General features: G+C 41.1%; 1 protein-coding gene and 1 long non-coding RNA gene across 7 annotated transcripts in view; one reads left to right on the forward strand and one right to left on the reverse strand.

Annotated features, from left to right (window-relative positions):
- Positions 1–21,735, forward strand: part of SLC12A1 (solute carrier family 12 member 1) — a 67,596-nt gene that overhangs the window by 26,757 nt on the left and 19,104 nt on the right. For all 6 annotated transcript variants that reach the window (XM_073303910.2, XM_073303909.2, XM_073303912.2 and 3 more), the window contains 11 exons: positions 2,173–2,257; positions 4,769–4,920; positions 5,586–5,693; positions 6,242–6,365; positions 7,946–8,047; positions 10,316–10,471; positions 13,633–13,732; positions 13,824–13,935; positions 15,929–16,069; positions 18,380–18,486; positions 19,691–19,773. In XM_073303910.2, coding sequence (XP_073160011.1) covers positions 2,173–2,257; positions 4,769–4,920; positions 5,586–5,693; positions 6,242–6,365; positions 7,946–8,047; positions 10,316–10,471; positions 13,633–13,732; positions 13,824–13,935; positions 15,929–16,069; positions 18,380–18,486; positions 19,691–19,773 — 1,270 coding nt within the window. The remainder of the gene's footprint in view (positions 1–2,172; positions 2,258–4,768; positions 4,921–5,585; positions 5,694–6,241; positions 6,366–7,945; positions 8,048–10,315; positions 10,472–13,632; positions 13,733–13,823; positions 13,936–15,928; positions 16,070–18,379; positions 18,487–19,690; positions 19,774–21,735) is intronic.
- The window catches only part of LOC140894954 (uncharacterized), a 40,125-nt gene continuing 24,627 nt past the window's right edge, over positions 6,238–21,735 (reverse strand). Inside the window, exon 5 of the long non-coding RNA XR_012154012.2 lies at positions 6,238–8,292. This is a non-coding gene — a long non-coding RNA (uncharacterized LOC140894954). The remainder of the gene's footprint in view (positions 8,293–21,735) is intronic.

The raw sequence follows: 21,735 nt of genomic DNA on the forward strand, positions 1-21,735 counted from the left end.
CCCTCATGTTATTCTCCCAGGGGATCCTGCCCATCAGTTCCATGAGGGAGTCAAAGTCTGCTTTTCTGAAGTCCAGGGTCCGTATTCTGCTGCTCTCCTTTCTTCCTTGTGTCAGGATCCTGAACTCAACCATCTCATGGTCACTGCCTCCCAGGTTCCCATCCACTTTTGCTTCCCCTACTAATTCTTTCCAGTTTGTGAGCAGCAGGTCAAGAAGAGCTCTGCCCCTAGTTGGTTCCTCCAGCACTTGCACCAGGAAATTGTCCCCTACACTTTCCAAAAACTTCCTGGATTGTCTGTGCACCGCTGTATTGCTCTTCCAGCAGATATCAGGGTGACTGAAGTCTCCCATGAGAACCAGGGCCTGCGATCTAGTAATTTCTGTGAGTTGCCGGAAGAAAGCCTCGTCCACCTCATCCCCCTGGTCCGGTGGTCTATAGCAGACTCCCACCACGACATCACCCTTGTTGCTCACACTTCTAAACTTAATCCAGAGACTCTCAGGTTTTTCTGCAGTTTCATACTGGAGCTCTGAGCAGTCATACTGCTCTCTTACATACAATGCAACTCCCCCACCTTTTCAGCCCTGCCTGTCCTTCCTGAACAGTTTATATCCATCCATGACAGTACTCCAGTCATGTGAGTTATCCCACCAAGTCTCTGTTATTCCAGTCACATCATAATTCCTTGACTGTGTCAGGACTTCCAGTTCTCCCTACTTGTTTCCCAGGCTTCTTGCATTTGTGTATAGGCACTTGAGATAACTCGCTGATCGTCCCTCTTTCTCAGTATGAGGCAGGAGCCCTCCCCTTTTGTGCTCTCCTGCTCGTGCTTCCTCCCAGTATCCCACTTCCCCCAGGGCTTTGGTATCCTTCCACCGGTGAACCTAGTTTAAAGCCCTCCTCACTAGGTTAGCCAGCCTGCTTGCGAAGATGCTCTTCCCTCTCTTCGTTAGGTGGAGCCTGTCTCTTCCAGACTTCAAGGCCTTTTGCTCAGACCCTGAACGGGTGATGACATATTGAGTAAATGTCCTTCTAGTTAGTGTTTTAAGATTGCAGCATAAGATCCCACCTATACAATCGCTACTTGTCACATGAACACTGGGATGGCATATGTTAAAAGCCGTAATGACTGAAGGTTAAAGATTCATATGCAACTGAAGTGATTTGTTTGGGGATTTTTAGCCCAGTGAAACTTTACTACATTAATACTTGTTTGATAATGTTAAGAGTTAACATAATTAAGTCATTCATCCACATTACACACAATGATTTGCTAAATTTCATTGACAAAAACAAATCTGTTTAATAAAGATCCAAAAAATTTCTGAAAAACGTAAAAATATACCTTTCGTGCTCCTTTAAGTAAAAAAATAAAATAAAATTATCACTAAACCAAAATTAAAAAGAAAATTAACAAAAAATAGCTTTCTAGGCTGAACAAGTATACACCAAGTTATTGCCTGCAAGAATTTTTAAGGTATTAAAATCTCCTAAAAATCATAATTAATAATGGAATGTCTTAGAGCCCTTTATCCACAGAAGCATGAACAGTGCTGATATAGTTTTCAGTTACAGTTTATAGAAGAAATGCTGACCCAACACACTTGCCTCTCCCAGCAATAACACATAGCTGACTTTTCCTGAATAATCTAATGTAAAAGTAAAAGCAACCTGAAAGGTAGGAGCTCACTTCGGACATAACTGGGGATTATGAGTTTCCAACAGTAATAGTAGTGTCCTTTCTTTCAAAATGACTATTTCCCCTAATCTTACTGGCTAATTGAATTGTACAATGGTTTGGGTGAGTGCTTAAAGCAGGAGACTAAGGGCCACTGTTATGTTAGTGCAAAGGGGACTTAAATTAAATGTACAGCTAGGGAGTCTCACAGTGTGGCCCTGCCCTAAATGGAGTTCTGCAGTGCCTCCTTTGCAGCATTCAGGGGAGGGGGATGGTGCCACAGAAGTATCTGACTCCATCCCCATGCTGGAGAGTGAGTTCCTTGTACAGATCTAATGGGTAACAATTTCTCCCTCCCTAAAATATTTTATTTTAAAATATCACAAAGTGGCAGCACCAAAACTTGCTAACTTGTAAATAATCACAGTACACACTCTTAATTTACAAATACATAAAGGACTCACATCAATTTTTGCAATTACAATTTTTAAGGATCCACAAGCTGCTATACCCAAAGGAACAATGTTGGCCATTCTGATTACATCTGTTGCCTATCTAGGAGTTGCAATATGTGTAGGTAAGTAGTGAACATCTGTTTTGTGTCACAATTAATATAGTTAAGTAGTTTTAGAGCTCTATACGCACCCTCAACCTCATCATTACTTTTGATCTGGAGGATTTGCTATGTAGTAAGACAGCTCTTTCGGCTTTATAGTATTTAAAAAACAAAACAAACCATTCAGCAAAAACAAAAATCTCTATGTGGCATCTGGGTAGAATTTGAGCATATGTGTGCTTACATATGGGTAGAGAGATTCTTTACACATTATAAAGAAACTCCACAATGCCAAATGATTTAGCAACAAAGACCATCCATGTACAGTACTTAAGAACAAACTAGTTTGGTAGTAAAGGGTAGGAGAATTACCACAAATCAAACTGCTCATGATTTTGCTCCTCTTTCACATGAAAGTTCTCCAAGTGGCCTCCAGCTGCTCTCCTGCTGACATTACTGCACACACAAGTGTCAGAGTTACATGCAAACTCTGAGTCTTCACATTTCAAGACAGGATAAATCAATTAATTCCCTAAAGAAGAAATGTTAGGCCACAAGGTGCCCCATGGCACTGGAGTTTGGAAATGACAGTTCAACAAAACAAACACAGGATAGAACACAGGCTTGCACTGCAGGCATCATCTGTGTAAGACAAACATTCAATTAAATTCTCATTACAAAGGGTACAATAAATCTTTGATCAAGAAATAAAGGTTTCTTTCCACTTTAACAATGCTGCAAGAAACAATTAGTAAGTGGCACTCTTCCCCTCTGAATATGTGCCCTAGCATGTACTAGGGCTCTGTGGGAAACTTCCTTTCAAAGGAGAGAGAAAAGTAAAGGCTTCCAACTTTTTGGGTGTTGGTACTTTATGCAAAAGTAGATGTGCTGTTGCCCTAGCCATATTCAAACTCTGGTAACTGCATTCTGTATACCTGCATTCCCCCTGCAATTTCAGTTTCAGAATTCAGAAAGTGAAGTCTGCTTTAAACCTGTGTAATGTGGCTGTTCTGTTAAGCAGTTGCTGCACTTCAACATCAGAGGGGGCTACATTTCAGAGGTGGATGTGGTCATTTCTGTTCAGTCTGTAGATCGGTTTGCTACATATGTAATGGTATTTTGCGATCCTTAAACCATTTTTGTTTGGGTATGTTTGAAAAAACTGAATAAACTTACACATTAGCAGCTAAAGCTGTTGATATCAGAGCTCCATAAGTTCACTTCGGGCATGGCTACACTTGCCGATGTAGAGTGCTTTGAGTTAAACCAGCCTTCATAGAGCGCAGTAGGGAAAGCGCTGCAGTCTGTCCACACTGACAGCTTCAAGCGCACTGGAGTGGCCACATTTGCGGCACTTGCAGCGGCATTGGGAGCGGTGCATTATGGGCAGCTATCCCAGCATGCAAGTGGCTGCAACATGCTTTTCAAATGGGGGTGGGGTGGGGTGGAGTGTGACTAGAAGTGTGTTGTGTATATGTGTGGGGAGAGAGAGTGGGTTTTTGGGGTGCTGAGAGCATGTCAGGATGCTGTCTTGTAAGTTCAGACAGCAGCAGACCCTCCTCGGCCTCCCCCCCGCCTCTCTCTCTCTCACACACAGCATTCCACACTAATGGCTTGCTTTGTCTAGGAGCAGATAAGCAGCTGGCTGACAGAAACGGAACTTTCAAAGGGCATTTCCGCATTCCTGCAGCCGATTCCAAACAATGACAAGAGTGGCCACTTGACTTAAGGGGATTATGGGATGTTTCTAGAGGCTGATCAGAGCATAGTAAAGCAACACCTCGTTCACAGTGGCACCGTGGTGCTCCAGCAAGGGCACAGCAAATGTTATTCCACTCGCCGGGGTGGAGTACCAGCAGCGCTGTAGCCATGGAGTCAGAGCGCTCTACGTGCCTTGCCAGTGTGTATGGGTAATGAGCTAGTGCGCCCGGGCTCCTTTATTGAGCTGTAACTCGCAAGTGTAGCCAAGCCCGAATGTGTTTCTTCCCTCTTCTGGGGTTACAAACAAAAAGAGAGTGAACATAAATATCATTAGTAACAAAGAGACTTTGTATCAAATTCTCAGCCCAGGTAAATCAGTACAACTCTATTGACTTAAATGGAGCTACAATGATTTACAGCAGCTGAGGATCTGAACCTATGAAGCCAGTGGGAATCTTGGTTAGACAAGAAATGTATGCTCAGACCCTAAACTGTTTGGCAACATGATTGTTTTTGAATACTGGTAGTTTTAGAAGGGGCCATAGATGGAACATTTACTTCACTACATCAATTCCAAGTTAATTTAGATAATTTTCTGCTGATCTCCAAAGTACCTAGTGTTCCACTCCCATGAGTAAGGCAGTCCCCCTCTCCTCCACTGGCCCAAGTTCACAATCCAGAGAAGTGAACTTACCCTACTGAAAAGCAATACTCTGTGGGATAGAAGCAGCCATTTGTACATAGTCCATGCAGCTAAGCTCCAAAGTATGGGGGGCACATTCTTCTGTTGTCAAAAGAAAGGGAAATAATCACATGCTGTTGTTTCCCCAGCTGCATGTGTTGTACGTGATGCTACTGGGAACACCAATGACACAGTTGTATCTGGAATGAACTGTAATGGATCCTCTGCCTGTACCCTTGGCTATGACTTTTCCAGCTGTAAAGCCCAGGAATGTCGTTATGGGCTGATGAACAATTTCCAGGTTTTAAAGTGTTTTATTTATATAATATGCAAAATCATAAATGATACAAGCGCACACACACCACGATACACACACATATATAAACCCACAAACTTTGTTTACTGACAGTTAAGGCTGCATCAAGACACACACCCCTAACTCAAAATCTGAAAACCATAGAAATAAGCTACAAAGAGATAAGTCTCCTGCATTGCTTGCCACTTTCACATTGCCTACAACACTCAAGAGCTCTTTCCAACACTCCAGAAGATACTAAAAAGCAGTCCATGCCTCTGCATCATGAAACTGACACTCTAGCAAAAAGCCTTAAGTGACCTTAGCTGCTCTTATATCAAGAAATCAGCACACCTGACTGCCACACTTTCCATACATTTGAGAAGTTATGTTGCCTTAAAGTTGCTGAGGTCATGGTTAAGGTTTTATGCTGATTGTAATGGGAGTTAGGCATCTAAATACCTTTAAAGATTTGGCTCTTAGTCTTTCTGGGCCTCAGTTTCCAAACTGTAAACTGAGAATGTTATTTCCTGACCTCACAGGGGATTTTGCCAATAAATACAGATGAGGTGCTAAGGTACTCTGGTAATTGGGACCATATAAATAGCTATGATGGATCAGTGTATCCTATTTGCGAGCCTGACAGTTCTTTACTTTTGTTGCTTCCAAAGGTTATGAGCATGGTTTCTGGCTTTGGTCCTCTAATCACTGCAGGAATCTTTTCTGCGACCCTCTCGTCAGCTCTAGCCTCACTTGTCAGTGCACCCAAGGTTTTCCAGGTACAATAAAGAGCATTAATTTCCTTCTACCCTACTTTGCTCCCAAGATATGTAATTAGCTGAACTGTATCTTCTTACCAGCAGTGATATAAAATATTTTAGAAAGGTCTTATTATTTTACTACAGAAAGAGGCATGGCCTACTGATCTGAGCATGGGATTCAGAGGCAAGAGCTGTGGGGTTCCTGCATTTAAATCCCAGCTCTGCTACAGACTTGCTGTGTGATTTAGACAAGTCACTAATTTGTGCCTCAGTTTCCCCCATTTAGCTACCTCTCATGGGTCTTGTGAGACTTATCTGGTAAGTGTTTGTATCAGAAAGAGCGAGTGTTAAGCATCACTGATTTTATTTAGCTATTGTACTCTAGGGAGTTGATTATCACCTTACTTCAGTGCTTAGATACCATGATGATAAACATCTTTGAAATACCTGAGATAGATACAATTATTTCTTACTAGAGCATGGTGTCATTTTGGGTCAGCTTTCCCTAGAATGAAATAACTTTTTCTAATGCAAAAAGTGCTATTAAATTCTGATTTATCTCCCAGGCTCTTTGCAAGGATAACATCTACAAAGCACTCCACTTTTTCGCTAAAGGATATGGGAAGAACAATGAACCACTCCGAGGATATGTTCTTACTTTCATTATTGCTATGGCATTCATTCTGATTGGTTTGTATATATGTTCCAATTGCCTGCTATAATTTAGAAACAAATAACTGAGAATTTAAATTCATTTTCATAAAAATATCTACTATTCAATCCCACTCCATCTTGGCATTTAATTTAATGTGTTTTTAATTCATTTCATTTTGCAAGAAAGTAAAAAGTGCAATGAGTGCAGAATGCATTTTAGATTGCTACAGGTTATTAATGCATCCTGTTCTTAAATCATTAATCAAACACTCAGCTTAGATGCTAATTGGTGTGCTCACCAACCAATGGTTGAGCTAGTTCTGGCCACACATTACTCTTGACCCACCTAACTATGGCTCAAGGCCAGAACATTTATTATTTTGGCCATTGACCACCTTCTATCAAATCCTTAAAAAAAACACTCAGGGCAAAAGAATCTTAACTGAATCCATTGATGAAATGTTTGCTGTACAAGGAATAGGTGAGACATTAACATCCACTCCAGAGATGCTAGTATTAAGTTATAGTGAGAAGCAGAGGTAATACTGAAATTGTAGAATCAGAAAATGTATGGGGCTTGATTTTCCCACTGAAAGCAATGGCAAAAATTTGTTTATCTCAGATGAAGTAGGATCAGGCCCATAATATGAACAGGAAACATAAGTGAACTATGCTAGTTGGTTATTACTGCCATTATGTTGTTATTTTCAAAAGAGCTAAGCACCCACAGGTCCAATTGATTTCAATAGGAGAGATACATGCTCATCACAGTAGGAAATCCAGCACAGACACTTAAGACACTTCTTCATACACTTTCCATTTGGCATTCATTTCAAATCTCTTTTAAGTATTATACAAACCAAACTGATTTGCAAACCTTTCACACTGAAAATTCCCACTGACTTCAACACAAGCTCACAGCACTGGTCCTTGGAGATTCCCGCTATTGCTTTCTAGTACTTATTTGATCATTATTAGCAGCAGTTTTGGATGTCTGGAATTTTTGAAGTTAATTTTTCATAAGACTTCAAATTCAAGTGTGTGACGTGTTGTTTCAGAATGCCTCTTAAAAAGCAAAGAAAATAAATTCACCATCACCCTTTTGCTTTTACGAAGTGCATCATCCGCTCAATTACATTTTAAAAAAACTTAAACCAAAATTAAAGGCCAGATTGTGATGCCTTTCCATTGAATAGTCCCTTACATTACAAGTAGCGTCATTAAAGTCACTTATATCATTTGTAGAGTCAGGTAGTACCCAATCTGAGTAAGGGTTTCACAATCTGGCCCTAAATTAGCTCCCTCTGGAAAGTTACCCAGGTTTTGCAGGTGTAACTTGAACTTCTCCAATATCCAAGTATTAGTGCATTTTGAGGAAACAGCTGTCTAACCCCAAAGCCATCAGAAAGACATGCACATGAAATCTAAGGTTTCAAAGTAGCAGCCATGTTAGTCTGTATCCAAAAAAGAACAGGAGTACTTGTGGCACCTTAGAGACTAACACATTTATTTGAGCATAAGCTTTTGTGGGCTACAGCCCACTTCTTCGGATGCATAGAATGGAACATATGGTAAGAAGATATATATATGTACATACTTATGCTTCTTTCTTGCAGCTGAACTGAACACCATTGCTCCCATCATCTCCAACTTTTTCCTGGCTTCATACGCGCTTATTAACTTCTCCTGTTTTCATGCATCATATGCAAAATCTCCAGGTTAGTTTTAGGGCCCACTATGAACTGATTGTAGGCATCATAGTTTGTGATATCAAAATAGCATAAAAAGGGCAACTTAACATTTAGCTGCTGTCCAGCAAAAGTTCCGGCATCTATAAAATGAGTAAGTTATATGATAGAGACGGGGGGCGGGGGGAGGGGCGAGGTCATATCTTTTATTGCACCAACGTCTGTTGCAGAAAGAGAGAAGCGTTCGAGCTCCACAGAGCTCTTCTTTCCCAGACCTGAAGAGAAATAATAAATACAAGATAAAATAAAATGTCTGACAGAAGATATTAGCTCACCCACCTTGTCTCTCTCATATCCTGGGACCAACGTGGCTACAACAACACTGCAAACAAATAAGATATACAATGTGCAGCCTGACCATGCTCCCACTGAAGACTGTGACTTATCTCTTCAAGTTAAGACTAATGGCTCTCTCTCAAACTGTAATTTGGCTCTGGAAATATATAGCTTTATGCTCCCTGCAACTGCACAGTACGGAAGGGAGCAGAACAATGCCACGAGATGCAAAGCTGCCACGAGATGCTTTCCCAGCTACACAGTCACTTCCACCGACCCCTTTGCAAAACTCCATGTGGCCTATCAGCCACTGGGGGAAAGTGGGTAAGCCAGGAATGTGGGGAGGGAAGAAACCACATCAAGTAGCATGATCTTCTCCCCAATAAATGCAGAAGCTCTGCAGTGCATTTTGTAGTAAGTTATTAATAATAGTAAGACTATTATTGGAAATGGCAGCCCCTATAGTGGGTTACATAGAGCAGCAATGAACCAACAAAACAGTGGCAGCATTGACGGTGGGCCTGCCATAGCTATTAGAAGTGTTGTAGAGAAATTGCAGAGAGTCCCTCCAAATGGATGACTGGGATCCATGAGGTCTCTGCTTAATGTTTTGGTCTGAGCTCTGACCCCTGACTAGTCTATACCATTGCAAGTCCTGGACAGGGGAGGAGAGAGAAGAGGATGAAGGGCCTCTCTCCAGGTATATGCAACAGGGGAGCATCCAGGTGTATTTGTAGCACCACGGTCAGAGTAATCCTCTTTATTTTCATGAATGAAAGGTTGACAGCCAAAAATAAGAATAATCTGAACAATGCCCCTTTTGACCAACAGTAAAGGCAATTTTCCGCTGCTGCAAATCAATTATTAATTTCAAACAGTAGAGACATACACTCTATTTCCAGTGTGAAAGAAGCCACAGTGGCGGCATAAACATATATATCAAGTCCCTTCCCACATGTCTGCATGCTGCCAGTTGTTCAGAGGGCAGAAAAAATAAGCACTTCTGCTAATTATCTACAGAGCTGAACAAATGCAGATCTGCTCTGTGCTGCATAGAGCTCAGTACAAATTACCTTTGTGCTCTTCATGTGTGCATCAGTCATGATTCTGTAACTACTTAACATTTCATATAAAACTATAGCAATTTTTTCTCCTTATTTTCCTTGTTTCCTTTGGCTCCTGTCAATTCACAGTGATAGATGTTCCTAATTGCAAGACTACAGGACAGTAAATTTCTTCACAGTGGTGCCTTCTCATTCCATCATTATTATTGTGATCCATGTTAGGGTACTGGGGACCTCCTTACACCTTCAGTGTTTTTCCCTCGCCAAAGAATCTGTTCTGAAGAACACCTGGTAGAGACCCACAAACCATGGATGTTCACCCTTTGACTCATCATTTTAATTGCTAGCAGGGGAAGTATTCAATATCACAGCTCAAGAGCAGTAGGAATAATACCTTTTTAAAGTCAATTGCAATTTTTTTTTCAGTGATCCCAAATGATTTCTAAGTTTAAAAGGCAGGAGCACTTACAATATTGAGATATATTCTCCTCTTGGAGCATAATTCCCATTAACATTAATGAGAGTTATATAAATGCATCAAAAAGGAGACAATAACCTATTACCTGCAGTTATGGAAAAATTCATTTTCAGTTCTGATTCTGTAATCTATGATTTGGCAAAAGCATGTAAATGCACTGACTGTTTAAAACCAACTGGACAAAGCCATTGAAGAGGTACTGTAGGGAACAATCCTGCAATAGCCAGGGGGAGAGACTTCAGAGACCCCAGCGGTCTGAATATCCAAGAGGTCTCAACACAGTCTTCATCCTTTTGCATACAAAACTATATCAAATACTTACGAGAGCCCTTTTACAGCACAATCATTTCTATCTGCAGGCAGTGTGAATATACCTTCCACCTTTTCCATCTCTGATTTTTCTGATTCTCATTTAAATAGGCTGGAGACCTGCATTCAAGTATTACAACATGTGGGTGTCACTTTTTGGAGCCATGCTGTGCTGTGGTGTCATGTTTGTCATCAACTGGTGGGCAGCTCTCATCACGTATGCCATTGAGCTCTTCCTCTATATTTATGTGACATACAAGAAGCCAGGTGAGACTGGAAAAGTTGTTTATTATTTTTTGTTCATGATATGCAGTTAATTGAGGTCGTTGTAGTCATTCCTAAGGCTACTGCCTAGGCCCTATGGTCATTCCTTTTTCAACATAACTTCTGCCATAAGGAGGATTGGAGGCCCCAGGCACTATGGAAGGCACACAATGAATAACAGAGAAATCCCATTCTACAGATTTCTTAAGGCAAAACCTCATTGTATTGTGGATATTACAAGCAGCCCAAGGATAACCCAAGGCCTAGTTCATACACAAAGTTGCACCAGTTTAACTTAAGATATGATTTAAAACCAATTCAGTTAAGCAGATGTACATTTGTGTGTAGATGCTCTGAAATCAATTTGAATCTGGCTTATATACAGGTGTAATCTGAATTGATATAAATTTAGCATAAACAGGTATTAGAGTATTCACAGAGAGGTTTGCATGAGTTTCATTAAACCAATGTAACTTCCGATTCAAGTTAAACCAATGTAACTTTTGTGTGCAGAAAAGGCCCAAAAGTAGTAGAGAATTTGGGACACATGGGTATAAAAATGTATAACTAAGAAATCACAAGAATACTACTTTAAAATTTCCAAAACATGGCACCCTAATAAAGGTCCTTTCCCTATGGCACATTTAATCCAGCCTTCTTGGAAGCAGAAAGGAGATACCCTAATCACAAACTCCAGCTCTTAGGAGGTATGAACTCTGTTACCCATTCCTAGATCAAAAGTCTAATCCTTCCTTTCAGGCTACAGCTTTCATCTAGTCCTCTCAACCAGCCCCATCTTATGCTAGAACCACCTCTGGGGAGAAACTTCTGAGGGAGATTTTTAGGAAACAGCTCCTTTCTACCCCCAAAGGCACATCTCCTTATCAGGCTTTTGCAACAAGCAGTCTAACTCAGTTGGTCTTAGCAGACTCACCTGTGCAAAGGAACAAAGCTGTTCTTTCAGCTTTTTAATCCAGAAGTGGCTCGTCTACTACACCCCTATTTGGAGTCTTAAATCAGAATGGTCACTAATTTTAGGGTATTTCTTCACAGCAGAGTTAACTAGGCTAATTACCTTAGTGTTGCCCTAACCACCACCACCACCACCTTCTTGCTGTCACACACACAAGACCCTCTCACCAGAGTTTGTGGTGCTTTCAACCTGGGCGTGGGTTACAGTCTAGGTTCCTCTTTCACTCAGGTTGGTTACCCACCCACTTTCCAATGAGGATGTAGGCTATATCACTGGAGTGCTGATAGTCCTCCAATGCCTACAAGGATGAACAAATACCAGGAAAGAATCCTAGACCAGCTCAGCTTACTGCAATACAAAGAACCACAGACTATGCCCCCCAGAAGTCCTAGTGACATGCACAGGAAAAGGCAGAACCAAAGAGTACAGAGTAACTCAGGCAGGGCTTTGCTCTGTGGCTGTTCACACGCAGGCAAGACCAACCAGGTGCTCAGACCTGGATTCCAATCACTGGGGCTAACTCTGCAGTGAAGACACTCTCTCAGACTGAAAAAGCAACAAGCTTCCCAGCTAATACATTTGCACAGAAATTCTCTCTCCCTCCCACCAGGAGAGGAGCACTTCTACTAACTACCCATATGAGATGTTACATTCTTTACTGGCAGCTGAGTGATACTCAGAAAGGTGAGACATTCTTTCCTACCTTGGGGGGGAAAAAATCAAAAAGGCCATATTCAGAATTTTAAAAGTTGCATATAATGCTGGTTCTACACTGGTGTAACTGGTGTTACTTCCCATTTACACAGGCACGACAACAGAATTTAGAAATAATTTATTTCCAGTCTGATTCCTTCAGCCAAACATCAGTAAAAGTGTGAAACAAGGATATCAGCAGCAAAAAGATGTGGCTTTTGGAAAGTAATTACATACAGCTGAATGATCACATTCTGCTAGACCAACAGTCTTGAGTATCTTAGAAAACAGCTGGGAAATAGAGCTAGATTTTTATAGCATACCCATAACTAGGATACCTGACTTAGACCACTTGCAGGACTGTGTAATCCCTGCAGAGTTTGGTTCATGAACTGAGCCCAGGGCATTCAGTCTGCAGGGGTTACAATGAACCAACCCTTAGGTTTGACTTGGAAGGTAACATTCCATGCCCTCTCCCCTGCCACAAGCCCAGGACTGACCCCCATCTTATTTCAGATATTTTGATGCACTCCGAGTACTTGCTTCTACTTTCTGCTCTTAGAATCACTCTTAGGTAACATTGATGGGCTAGCTTGCCAGGAGGCACAATATACACAGCTTCTGCTCTCTCCAAATCTTGGATCCTATGTTTAGGATCTTGGGGCACTACTGTTTCCTTTCTTTTCTTCCACTGGTCTAGGGGTAAACAGGTACGTCTTGTCCCCTTGCATCCCTCAAGACCTTATATGAATTAGGAGTTCAGCAGCTGTGCCAGGAAGCCCCAGGAATTTTGCATGCAGAGCTGCCACTTGGATCCTTACTGAAGCCTAGTCCCAGAATAGAGCGGGATTATTGTCATGACCAGTGCACACCCGTGAAGGGTGAGGGGATCCAAAGGGTTGGCTGTTAGGAGAAGGGAGAAAGGACAATGGCATGTTATATTGTTATACAAGGGTTCCTTTACCATGGCAGTATTCTTTGTTTCTCAGACACCATGCACTATAAAGAGGTTGCAACAGTATGCGTTCGATAGCAAGGCAAACAAGCTTGTGGTTGACTGGCATGTCTCAGTAAGTGAGGAAGCGTACCTTCAATTTTCTTCTTTGAAAGCATGTGGTTTTTAACTCATTGGAGCTAGTAATGTGCCTTCCTAACAGCTTCATTGCCTCTGCTGAAATATCACATCAAATGCAACTTCTTTATTCAGGGGTGTCCATTTGATACGCGGGAGAAGGGAAGAGAGTTAATGGAACAGAGAGCAAAACATCTCTTAAGCAGAGGAAGAACATTCCCTACGCTTTTCAAACAAAGAATGAGGCAGGATTTATTTGTATGTTTGTATTTGCATCATGCCCCCTCTCCCGCAAACATTTATGTGGCAGAGAGCATGATAGAATACAGTGTGCTATGGCTCATTGAGAAGACGATGCTGACATCTGTTATACCACTTAGAAAAAAACATGGTTTAATATGCAATGTTTTTCTTTGTCACACACAGAGGTAAATTGGGGCTCATCTGCACAGGCTCTTTACTATGTTAATGCACTAGACAGTGCACTGGAATTAACTGCTGTAGAAGATCATGTGAAAAACTTCAGGTAAGGTTTGCAGGGAAATAGTGAATGGCTCAGTCTGGAGTTAGATAGATAGATTCCCAGTTAAATGTAACCCTTTTTTTCCTTCCTCCAGACCTCAGTGCATAGTATTAACAGGAGGACCCATGACAAGACCTGCTCTGTTAGACATCACACATTCATTCACAAAGAACAACGGTCTCTGCATCTGCTGCCAAGTATATACGGTAGGGTTTATGTATGTGAACCTAAAAATTAAAAGCAAAATTCTCCGGTGTGCACTGCAGAGCTCCATTCTCCACTCATTTGGCACACAATGCTCCCACTGATGCTGAGGAGTAGAACATGTCAATGAATTTTGCCATGCGCCTTGACAAAAAGGCTGTCAACTGATTTGGAGCCTGCTCGCTAATGCCTCATTGAGATGTGTCTCAGAGTTCATAGTAGACCAACCAAAAATGAGAGGAGGTTTGGAAAAATTAGAGTTACAAGGAAAGATTTAAAAAATTGGATACACTGAGGCTAGAGAAAGTGCGGGGACAAGGAGGCACGATGATTTTGGGAACAGAGCACAGGAGTCAAAATACCCAAGGTCTCAGCTCTGCCACTGATTTGCTATGTTGACCTTTGTCGCTCAGTGCCTCAGTTTCCCCATATATATGATAATAGCAATACTCATCAAGCTTTTGGGAGAAAGGGATTCTGCTCCAAAATCTTATGAAGAAAGGAGCTACCTAAGTACACCTTTTTGTTATTATATGAGTAGCTACAACTATGTGCACGGAAAAGATGCAGTAAAGATGATAGGGATCATTTCAATAATGAGCTTATATTGCAGCAGTGAAAAGTGTAGTTTAAATGTAGGACAAACTTTTTTAACTGTAATAAAAACTGAATCGTGGAACAAGCTACAAAAGGGATTATGGAATTACCCTTGTTAGAGCTAGTCAAGTCCAGTTAATGCATCCTTTTCCTCGTGTTACTGAAGTAATTATTAAATCAATGCTACCAAAATGCAGAAAGGTGGACTACAAGACCTAGATAAGCTCCCTTCCAACCCAAACAAGTCTTTGGGCTTCTCTGCATGGTGCCTTAGTCTGCACTAGAGGGGTGTAAATTCTAGTACACACTAGTGTGTTGTGCAACAATTGGCCCATGTGGACCCTGCCACTGCACCCCGAAAGTTCCCTGGTGCATGTTAATGTGATCCCATTTCAAGCAGTATTACACCAGGGAACTTATAGTTCACGGCAGCAGGTGCCACATGGGGCAGTTAGTATGCAACATGTAGTGAGCATGAGAATTTACACCTCTCTAGTGAGGACTAGCACACTATGTAGACAAGTCCTATATGAGTATGTGGCCCTGATACTGCATCACTGAAGTTAATGGGAGCTTCCCATTAATGTCCGTGGGTACAGACTAGACAACTTCGCTTCAACATGGCTTCAGCAAGTTTTCTTATTAGGCATCTTCCTGTATTATTACTGGTTTTCATGTAGTGTTAGGAGATTTCATTTCTGCCTATAAAACAACACAAGTTGGTTGTGCTAGCGCAAGCATTTTTGTTGTTGTTTTTTCTCTAACAATTTCAGCTAAATTTAGTTTAGTGGGTAATAAAAGTGTGACACAATGAACCACTGTGATTTGTATAACTGCAGAAATAACCTGGTGATAAAAACTGCTATGTGCTGTCAGTGGGAATCCCATAATGCCTACAAATATTGTAACTGTTGGATTTTTCCCAATTAAGCTATCAGATGATCACTGGAAAGACACAGTAACAAAGGAGTTTGTGTGTCCAGTTTGTTAAGGTCTAGTTTGCCCTTACTGTCAGAAGATAGGCATTTAATGACTGCTTAAGATCTGTTGAGCCTTCTGTAGGGTTGCTTATGCAGTCAAGTCAGGTAGGGAGTTTGTTCGCTCAGAGATACTTCATCACAATATTGTTCTAAGACGTTACAATTCAGAGTACTCTTTCTTTCTGTCAGAATCACTATATTTAAGTAGCATTAACAGCCTCGGTCCTCTTGAACAGAATGTGAATTATGTTACCAGCACGGTTCTTTTACAAGCTTTGAATCTCCATGGACTCTTTTTGGAAATGTATTTTTCTGACTCCGTCCATTCCCCCATACAGCAGACTAGGTAAGTCCTTCAAAATCACAGTGCGATGTATAAAACAAAGTCTTCTTACTAATATTTTATTGTATCCTACAGGGACCGCGCAAGCTGTGTGTTAAAGAGATGAACAGTGGCATGGCAAAAAAGCAGGCCTGGCTTACAAAGAACAAAAGAAAAGCATTTTACGCTGCGGTGGCAGCTGACAGCTTTAGAGATGGAGTCAAAAGTCTCCTTCAAGTAAGCTTTTTATTTACAAAATGCGTACAAGAGTATTACATCAACACTTCCCTGTACGTCAAGCATTACTGTTTACTTGTTAAAAGGTCTTGTATATAAGGGATAATATGTTAAAAATGTAGAGGGTGTCCTGAGGATACCTCTCTTTGTAGTATAGTCTACTTCATGAACAGATTTGGTTCCAGGCTATGGAACTGAGAAACAAAGCTGGCTGATTCTATCCTAAATGCATGAGGCCCTATTATGAAAATAGAGGTGCCTTTAGGGCACCATACAAACAGCTGTGCCTGCACTTAGTGCACTGCAAATGAGTTCTTGTTGCTGGTATGCAGTATATTAGACATTTGAGAATGTTTTTGTATTTCATATCACAGGAAATATTTATCGTTTTATATATATTAATTTTGCAAACACAGTGAAGCCCATCTCAAATAATAAAAACTCACTGCCTGAAACATTTTCCTATCACTTCGAACATATTCCAGCTTTCTTATAAACAGACCATTAAAATTAACCTAACTTCACTGAAGATAGCATTGTCAGAGTCTAAACTGGTACCACTTTTAGATTCCCCATTTCCCTCTCTTTCACATGCACATGTATAAACATGTATGTCTCGAGGCACAGGGAAAGAATCCCACCATTCTCATGTGCAAAACATCCTGTCAACCTCACCACAAGAGCATGGACACGCAAAAGACTTTTTGTCAGTTCTCTGGTAACAGCTACCCACTGGTAGCATATTATGGGTTTTATCATGTTTGCTGAATGGACAGCAGAGGTGAGTGAGATGATGTATTAATATAGCAATATGTTAATACAGTACATCTTTCTGTTGTATTAAAGCTCAATGAGGAGTATCTTGAGTTTTAAATGCTGGGATTTAAAACAAAACAGCTTGCCAAGCAGCAGTTCTTTTTGTTGTTTCTAAGAACCATTATTCCTGATGATCTTTTCTTCTTCCATCTCTTTTAAAATGCCATGATCAAAATAAAAAAAGAAAAGGAGTACTTGTGGCACCTTAGAGACTAACCAATTTATTTGAGCATGAGCTTTCGTGAGCTACAGCTCACTTCATCGGATGCATATTGTGGAAACTGCAGAAGACATTATATCATGGTCTCTGTGTAATGTCTTCTGCAGTTTCCACAGTGTGCATCCAATGAAGTGAGCTGTAGCTCATGAAAGCTCATGCTCAAATAAATTGGTTAGTCTCTAAGGTGCCACAAGTACTCCTTTTCTTTTTGCGAATACAGACTAACACGGCTGTTACTCTGAAACCGATCAAAATCAAGTACATGAGTGCAAATAAACACTTCCCTTTCAGCAGTTTGGGAAGGTGGCCATACCACCAATAGAGTATCCTGGAGAAATCAGTATGAAATTGTTTTGCAGACAAGCTATTCATTTAAATGTGTACAATATGAATGTGTCAGTACAACTCACAAAAACAATTTTCCCATAGCTCTATCCATTTCCCTTTTGTTAGCAATAAAAATATGCAAATGCAATACCTCAAGAGCTAATATATTTGTGTATTCTAAGAAAATGTTCCTAACATATTGCATTTTTTAGTCTGCACTCATACTTAATCAAATTAGATTAACTGGAACCATGGGGAAGCTTGAATCTAGATCTGGTCCCCTCTTAAATTTGGATCCAACTTTTAGCACTCAGACCCATCTCTACCTAAAACCTGCTTTGAACATTGGAGGAAGCCTGGTCTGATGTTACATCTTGCCAAATTGCCTATTCTTCCTGCATATTTCCAAATTATTATTTACATATAAGGTGTACTCAGCTACTTTTGGATCATCTCCTCAGGGGGATGGCTAGAACTCCTAAACTAAAGTAAAGAATTTGTTTTTAACAAAGGACTGCCACTACTCCTCCCTCTGAGTGCTTCAAATCCTTAAAGGGACTTCAAGACCTAGTTTATTTACTTTATGTTACAAGCCAGACAGAAGCTTAATGCTGTTAGGTAGAATGAGCACACAAACAGCAGCATGAACTGGCTCTTGGTTTTAAGTTACTGAACCATTTTCATGAGAGCATGTCAGAAGAAATGCAAATGAATGTTAAATTAGCAAAACTACATTTCTTTCATCTAAAAACCATGTATGACCGGAATAATGTAGACCTAATCTTTCTACTTTCTGCTTGGGTACAGGCATGAAGGACATTCACAAAATGCAATCAAATCTTAAGAATCTCCAGAACATTACTTCAGTTATCTTTTGCCATTACTTCTCATTTACAGCAACAGCTGGTGTGTTTGCACCTTTTCATGCAGTATTTTAATATCACTAGGCTTCAGGTTTGGGTAGGATGAGACCAAATACCTTGGTGCTGGGATTTAAAACAGACTGGCGGGATGCATCTGCTGTGCAAATTGAAAACTACATGGGTGTTATACAGTAAGTTATGGTTCAGTTTCATCATCATATTTTCCGTGGACTCAAAGTATTTTGCATTTCTAAAAAGAAAAAATAATGTAAAATATTTCTAGTAAGTAAAACTGAAAGTATAAAAAGCTAGCTCAGCTGGTGCTCTAGCCTTTCACCTCTGGAGATCTGAGTTCCATCTCCCTCTAGGCTCATGAATGAAAATATGCTCAACCTAGTTCCTAAAGGATGTATGTTCAGAAGACAAAATCATCCCCACTGTGGCACATCAGGCAACACCTGGCCCATCACTGACACAGTAGAGGTGCTTTGACAAAGCTGCATAAGAAAGCTGCACAGTTCTCAGTTTTGTAGGACTACATTTTCTTCTTTTCTATGGACTGAGATGGGGAAAAATTAACTCCAAATAAATGCTTGGTGGATAAGAGAGAACACTGGCATTCTCCCTGTAGGCCCAAAGCACTATGGAACATAGGCACCAACTTCCCCACTTCCCCCTGGGTGCTCAACCCTACCTCTGGCCCCAGGCCCCACCCCCACTCTACCCCTTCCATGTGGGCCCGCCCCACCTCTTCCCACCCCTTCCCCAAAGTCCCTGCCCCAACTCCGCCCTCTCCCCCAAATCCCGGACCTGCCTCTTCCCCGCCTCCTCCCCCTCCCTCCCAGCACACTGCCAAACAGTAAAACCTCAGCCAGCAGTAAAACCCACTCCATGTCTCCTGATGCTCAGAAGGGATGGAATGGGGCACTATCATGGAGGAGCCACTCAAGGGTGGCACAACAACTAAAGAAGCTGACAAGGGGGAGCTTAGAGGCAATTGTGAGAGGAAGGTCCACCTCGGGGACAACCTCTCCGTTTCTCACAAGCACCAACTCCTTTGTCTTGAGAGGAAGAGTCACTGGAACCCTGCAAATTCACATTTGCTTAGTTTTGGCCACATTTCACCTCTGGTGGACTTAGCCATTGCAGGGCAGTGTGTGGCCCACAATGCTTCATACCAAGCATTAACATTTCTCTGAATGTCATTAAGTTAGGCAGTGACACGTACAGGGTAAGGCAGTAGTGTAGATAAGGGTAAATGCGGTAAATGGAGTTTACCCACTTGTCATTTGAGGAATATGGAGTTTAGTTTGGGTTAGCTTATCCACTTTTTTTTTTTTAACTACAATACCACTGGTGAGAAAGTGCCCATAATCATTTTATTTTTGTTTTCAGTGATGCATTTGATTTTGAGCTTGGCGTGGTTATTGTCAGAATTAGCCAAGGATTTGATATATCTCAAGTCCTCCAGGTTCAAGGTATGTAGTGATGGAATAATGGAATTGCACTTAACTTCTATTATTAAGGTATGCTTGTTTTTTAAACTATCATTTTCCTATTGGTTTCCAAACATAACAATCCACTGTAGTCCTGCTCAATGACTTGTTAACCTACAGCTTAATAATGTAAGATATCCAGAAGCTGAGAACCAATAAAATATGTGTAAATGCTGGAGCATCACACCATTTTCTCCATGTTAGTGAAAAAAAATTAAAGGTCCACTGTCAGCTTGAAATCTAGTCATTCCAAAATAAAGAGCTAAAAACAGTTTCAGACACCTGCCCAAAGGGAGAAGGAGGTTGTGTCAGCAAAACTCTGGCACAGATTACTTGTCGAATCCCCCTGGTCCAAGGGATGAGGCTGTCACTCTCAGAATCACAGTCTGGTTCCTGTCCTTCTCCTGGGGCAACACAGCTACCTACTGCCTCTTACTTGTAAGCATGTAGTCCTGGCCAATATCCGTACTGTGGCAGAGCTCCCACAGAAGTAAATGCACGTATTGCCCTGAGAAAGGCCTTCAAGGGTGGGCCTTAGAACTGATCAGAGGTCCTGCACACTGCTTCACAGAACTGGGGTCCCAAGACACCCCCTCCTTGGCATGGATTGAAGTAGTAAAATCAGGCACAACTAGGGTGACGGGTGGCTCCAATGTATGTTCCCTCCCTGCTCTTGGAGACTCTATAGGGCAGCTCTCCAAGACTGACATTGCTGGGACTTGTGGGAGCTACCACTCTCTAAACCCTGTCTGTGCTACTCTGTGTCACAGTAGATTTCACCTGCAAAATCCACACAAAGTTAGTGCATCTATATGGAGCACCAAGTCCCCATTGCAGCTGCAATTCCCCTTTCCAAAGGGGACAGTGCATAGTTCTAGTGGACATGGAGTGGCGGGGTTCTTCTAGTATGGGGGTTTCCTGGATCCACACAGTTGCCATCACTTTCTCTTTTCATCCTTGGGATGTGTAGGGTTTGTAGGCATCTCACTGCCTCCCAAGGACACTTAAAAAGGAGAATACCAAATGAAACCCCACCAGAAGAACCCTCAGGATTGCAATAGAATTACTGTCCCACTGAGAGTTAGTCCACTGCAGGAGAAACATGCAACTGAGCTATGGCAATTAAGCCACTGTACACAAAATGAAGTATTTTTCTTTTTCTACTGTACATGAAGTGGACTAAATCTAATACAAAAATAGGTATACGAGTTAATCATAAAACAGAATGATGACTCTTTGCTGCCACCTGCTGGAATTTTGCCTTTCTCATTTCTCCTTGCAGTATCCTGTTGGTACACATACCAAAATGCAGTCATTTATACCCAAAGGAGACATGGAATAGCAGAATCTTCTATGCAAGTAATCACAAAACTAAAGCCCATTCCTTAGTGGGCAAGCTAATTTTGTTAAACCCAACAGCAAGTCACCTTTAAGATCTTTAAGCATAAAAAGTTCCAGAACTTCCTTTTAAAAAACTAGAGCAGATGAGCACTCCACTTTCAAACACACTGTTAAATTCCAAATCAGCCTCTGCGGACTTCCCTGTTGATATCCCTAACACTTTGATTATTTGACTGGGAAACAGTCAAGCACTGACTCCTATTTTAAACCTCTCTGGGAAAACACATTCTATAAGACTCCAATGTAACAGTGATAAATATCAATTCTGAACATTTACTTTAGTTTATCAAGGTGCAAATTGTCAAAGAAATAGAAATACAACTAGAAATTACAATTGACCCTAAAAAAGTCAACAATGAGAACTCTTTTGAAGCGGATGATATTTAACATACAAACACATTAGGCTAGGAAGTGGGAAAAGAAACACTGTGTTCTATTAGATTCACTACATCATTATGTTTAAAAGAATAACTGAATCTTTAGTTTTGAGTAAGTGTATGTCAGTGGTTATCATCATGTCCTAATAAACATAGGCACTATGCT

The sequence above is a fragment of the Lepidochelys kempii genome, chromosome 10 (genome assembly GCF_965140285.1).
Source record: "Lepidochelys kempii isolate rLepKem1 chromosome 10, rLepKem1.hap1, whole genome shotgun sequence".
In the NCBI taxonomy this organism is placed as follows: Eukaryota; Metazoa; Chordata; order Testudines; family Cheloniidae; genus Lepidochelys; species Lepidochelys kempii.